General features: G+C 60.8%; 1 protein-coding gene across 1 annotated transcript in view; it reads right to left on the bottom strand.

Annotated features, from left to right (window-relative positions):
- Nucleotides 1–278: 278 nt before the first annotated feature.
- Nucleotides 279–4329, bottom strand: part of CACNA2D2 (calcium channel, voltage-dependent, alpha 2/delta subunit 2) — a gene marked incomplete at its 3' end in the record, with an annotated part of 173142 nt that continues 169091 nt past the window's right edge. Inside the window, 8 exon segments of the mRNA XM_010019736.1 lie at nucleotides 279–355; nucleotides 2050–2111; nucleotides 2264–2335; nucleotides 2661–2732; nucleotides 2896–2970; nucleotides 3423–3497; nucleotides 3902–3970; nucleotides 4044–4133. Of these exon segments, the coding sequence (XP_010018038.1) occupies nucleotides 279–355; nucleotides 2050–2111; nucleotides 2264–2335; nucleotides 2661–2732; nucleotides 2896–2970; nucleotides 3423–3497; nucleotides 3902–3970; nucleotides 4044–4133 (592 nt within the window).

Raw genomic sequence — 4329 nt, 5'->3', positions numbered from 1 at the left:
CTGCCTGTACTGGGCAGCGCCTGCCTGCATCCCGGGGCTCAGGTTTTGGGGTGCAAACCATAAAGCCCAAACCCTGGTGCCCCGGCGCGGCCCAGGCAGGCAGCTCGCTTTCCCTCCGTGCATCCAACTCTACTCACGCCTTACTTTTACTTTCTGTTTTGCCTCTCACAGTGATCCCTATCTCTTTTTCTTTGTGTTCCTCCCCCCGGCAGCCGCGGGCTGGCTTGGGGGTGAGCGGGAGTGCGAGAGGGCGGCAGGGAGAGCCAGAGGCTACTTACACTTCACTTGCAGGATCTGGTCACTGAGGTTGGCCTGGATGTAGTAGGTGCTGTAGGGAGGCAGAACCAGCCCCAGGCTGTGGAGGGGGAGAGCAGACAGGCGGTGTAAGGCTTTACCCCCACCCAGAGCCCCAGGCCAGCCCCTGCCTGGCACCCCTTGGCTGGTGGCAGGCAGCAGCCCTGCTGGCCTCCTGCACAGCCCACTGCACCCAGCGCTGTCCTGGGGTACCCAGGGTTGTCTCTAAGGCACCCAAAGTCATCCTGGGGCAAACACGGTCATCCCCAGAGCATCCATGGTTATCCTCGTGGCAGCCAGAGTTGTCCTCAGAGAACCCAGGGCCATCCACAGAGCATCTAGAGTAATCCTAGGGCACCCAGGGTCACCCTTGGAGCATGCTGGGCCATGCTGGTAGCACCCAGGGTCATCCCCAGCACACCTACTGCCATCCTGGGACATCCAGGTTTGTCTCCAGAGCACCCAGAGTCACGAGGGTTGTCCCCAGGGCACTCGGGGCCATCTCCACAGAACCTAGAGCTATCCTGGGGGCATCCAAGGCTATCCCAGGTGCACTCCTGCACACAGGAGGTGACAAGCCTGTCCAGAGAGGGCTTAGATGGAAGGAGGCACCTGCCTGGGAACCAAGTGCGATGCACATGGAAGAGGGACATGATATCCCTGTAACAGAGGAAGGTGTGAAGAGACACAGCCCTTGAAAAGAAGGAACAAAACCTTCCCAGAGAGGAGAGACCAAAGACAACCATTACATAGGCACCAGCTATGGGTCAGCCAGGAAGGAGAGGGATCCACTAGCCAGGAGTCTGGCACGCAGGGTGCAGGATGGGGTGGGAAAGCATATGGCAGGAGATGACGCTGGGCTTATGAACCCGTGGGACACTGTTGGAGGGAGCTGGGCTCCTGGGTGCCCGCTGCAGCAGCCAGTGGCCTTTGGTGATGGTATTTGTGCCAGGTGCTGCCCAGGATAAGTGAGCACCGGTGGGTGAGGCCACATTCCTGACCCCCACTGGATGTCGCACCTGCACCTGAGCCACCGGGACCCCAGACCACCCCTCCAGCCAGTCCTGTCTGCGCCTGGCAGCATGGACTGAGCGCCACAGCAATTTTTATGGGGTGGTGGCACCCCAAATGACAGGTAGCAAGAGGAGGGTGGTGACTTTTTTCTGTTCAATGCTGGTGGCACCCTGTGCTGATGGTGTCTCAGGGAACTCCCAGGAACATCCCTGCTATGGTGTGGAGCTGTGGGATCACAGGACCCCCAGCAGCACCTTCCACCCTACAGATCAACCCACAGCCCAGGCCACAGCTGTGTCACCCATGTCACTGTCCCCTCCTCAACAGTGCTGCTTGGTTCCATAGGGGTGCCACGGTGGGGGAACAGGATCAGGGCTGTGCCATGGACACCTGGCAGTGTTGGGAGGTGGCTGTGACCCTCGCCAGCCCCTCCTGAGCTGGGTGGTGAGGAGGAGGAGGGTACCCTGGGTGGCAGGGGGACCACATGGCTCTTCACAGGACGAAGACAGCATGAACTGGACAACATGGACATGATGCCAGTCTTTTTTTACACATCTGCTGGTGCAATCTGGGTGATAAACGCAGAGGGGAGCTTTGCTGCCTGTGCTGCAGGGTGGGTGCACCCACCGCACAGCTGGCAAAGACCTGCACAAGCCCTTGGCTGCACAGGACCGCAGCACTGTGCTGGTGTGGGTCTGGCTGATGCCAGGTGAGCGTGGTTGTGCCACCAGTGCCACTCACCTGTAGTTGGTGCTCTTGATGGGGGCCCACGTGTAGGTCCTGAACACCTCGTCAATGTATTGCTGTGGGTCAGAGGGAGCCAGTCAGGCCTCTGTGGTGTCAGGACACGGCTGGTGCAGTGACATGGAACCCCGGCTCCCAGCCCGGTGCTGCCAGGGCTGGTACTCAGCACAGTGGTAGTTTTGGCCATGACCCCCTTCCCCTGCAGCATTACCTCATCCAGAGACTTGATGAGGGTCTTGATGAACCTCTGCCCGTCATTCCCATCAATCATGCTTCTCCGGATCTGGGGCATAACAGAGGGAAGAGGCAACTGAGGGCCACAGAGCCCAGCCATGTGCCTGCAGGCACCTACCCCCAGTGGGGTGGCACTGCGGACCCATGTGGTGCAGAGCTGAGGGCAAGTAGCCTGGGTCAGGGGGTTCATCATGCTCACACCCAGGGGACAGTGACCCAGCTCCCATCCCTGCCATGATCCCACAGGAGATGTGCCAGGACCCTTAGGATGAGGTGCTCCCCAGGGCAGGCTGGGGGGGCTGAGTGCCCTTTGCAACTGCAGACTGGGGGCAGCATGTACCCCAAAAGCTACCCCTGGGTCTGGGTCTGCCCACCTCCTCCTTGTTCTCATCCTCCAGCTCAGCATCCAGGAAGTCCAGCGTCACCGGCTCACGGAAATTGATGATCTGCAGGCAGAAAGGGAGAGCCAGGGAAGGGCTCAGGGATCCCGCAGCCACTGCTGCATCCAGACAAACTCATCACAGCTCCCACAGTTAGCTCCCAACGACCCTGGGAAGCCACATTACCACACAGGACCTGGCTAACCCCCGCTGCCGGGCCCCTCCTCACCTGGGGCTGCAGGTTGGGGTGCAGCAGGACGTAGCCGTTCAGGTCGATGGCGAAGACGTAACCGTTTGCCCCCAGCTGCGAGAGGACAGGAGGAGGGATGAGGCTGGCCAGGCAGCTCTGCAGCCTGCCATGCTGTGCCGGTGTGATCACCCTCACCTCTGCAGGCAGAGCTCGCCCCACGCCACCCCCCGGGGCTCAGCCTTTTCTGTCTATTTCTATTCTCAGACAATAGCATCTCTCACCCCAGCTCTGGATTTTGCCTGCTGCCCCTTTCCCCAGGCTGGCAAGGTTTATTCCCTGCTGACCCTGCAAGGGTTTTGGCTCTGCTCTGGTTCCCAGAGCATCATCCAGCTATGATCCCTGTCTGCCTGCCCCAGTCCTGCCTGCAATCTGTACCCCATTACCACCAGTGCTGCTGGAAATGCTATGGGGTGCTGTGGGGTGCAGCCTGTGGCTCCCTGCAGAGGGTTCCCACATCAAGCTTGGGCAGCGCAGGGCAAGGATGGAGGGGAAGGGACCCCACGCACGTTGTATCGTGGCGTCAGCCTCTTGATGTCATTGAGAGCCACGTCGATCCCCATCACGCCCAGGATGAGCTGGTTCTGGAAGGAGGCACAGGGAGGGAGGTGGGTGGGAGCAGGGCTGTCACCTGCCACCACCAGCACAGGGATGGGGAAACTGGAGGATGGGCCTCTTCTCCCTCTGGGGACATGCGGTGAGATCCAGACACTGCAGGGGCACAGGGTGGGATGTGCCAGCCCCCCAGCAGCCCTCCAAGGGACACTGCATCCCCCAGGGAATTGCAACTGCCAGCTGTCCCCACTGAACGGGAGAGCTAGTGGGATGGCAGCCACCCTGGTACCACCCCAGGGAGGGGGAGCAGGGCAGGCAGCACACCAGGGGTGCCAGTGCCCCCCAGCCATGCACCCAGTGTCAGGGGACCCTTCCCACAACCCACAGTGGGGATCCCAGTGCAGCTAGGTTGGTGGCAGCCAGAGTCCCCTACCTTCCTGTCACTGCTGTCCTCCGTCAGATTGAATACCGGCAGCGTGCCTGTCACCACCAGGCCCAGCCCCTACACAAGCACAGAAGGGTGACCCATGGGGCTGGGGGGCCCCACCTGCACCCCAGGGATGGGGGATCCTTACCAGGGCATCCTGGTAGACATTGGTCCACTGAACCTGCTTGGCTCGGTTCCCTGCCAGGACCATGGGTCTGCCCAAAACATCCAGGTACTCCTGCAAGAAGACAGAACGGAGAAAGCATGATGTGGGAGCCGATGCCCCCCTGCTCCAAGCTGGTGACACCCCTGTCCCCTTGCACACCCCAGGATTATTAACAGGGTGCTCGGTGCTGGCCCTAGCTGCAGACTGAGCTAGAGGAGGGGGCCTGGCAGCTACCAAACCTGAGGGCGATGCTTCAGCTGAAACCACA

Source organism: Nestor notabilis, unplaced genomic scaffold (genome assembly GCF_000696875.1).
Source record: "Nestor notabilis isolate BGI_N333 unplaced genomic scaffold, ASM69687v1 scaffold8790, whole genome shotgun sequence".
Lineage (NCBI taxonomy): Eukaryota > Metazoa > Chordata > Aves > Psittaciformes > Psittacidae > Nestor > Nestor notabilis.
The sequence above is the reverse complement of the archived record's forward strand: the minus strand, read 5'-3'. Positions and strand labels throughout refer to the sequence as shown.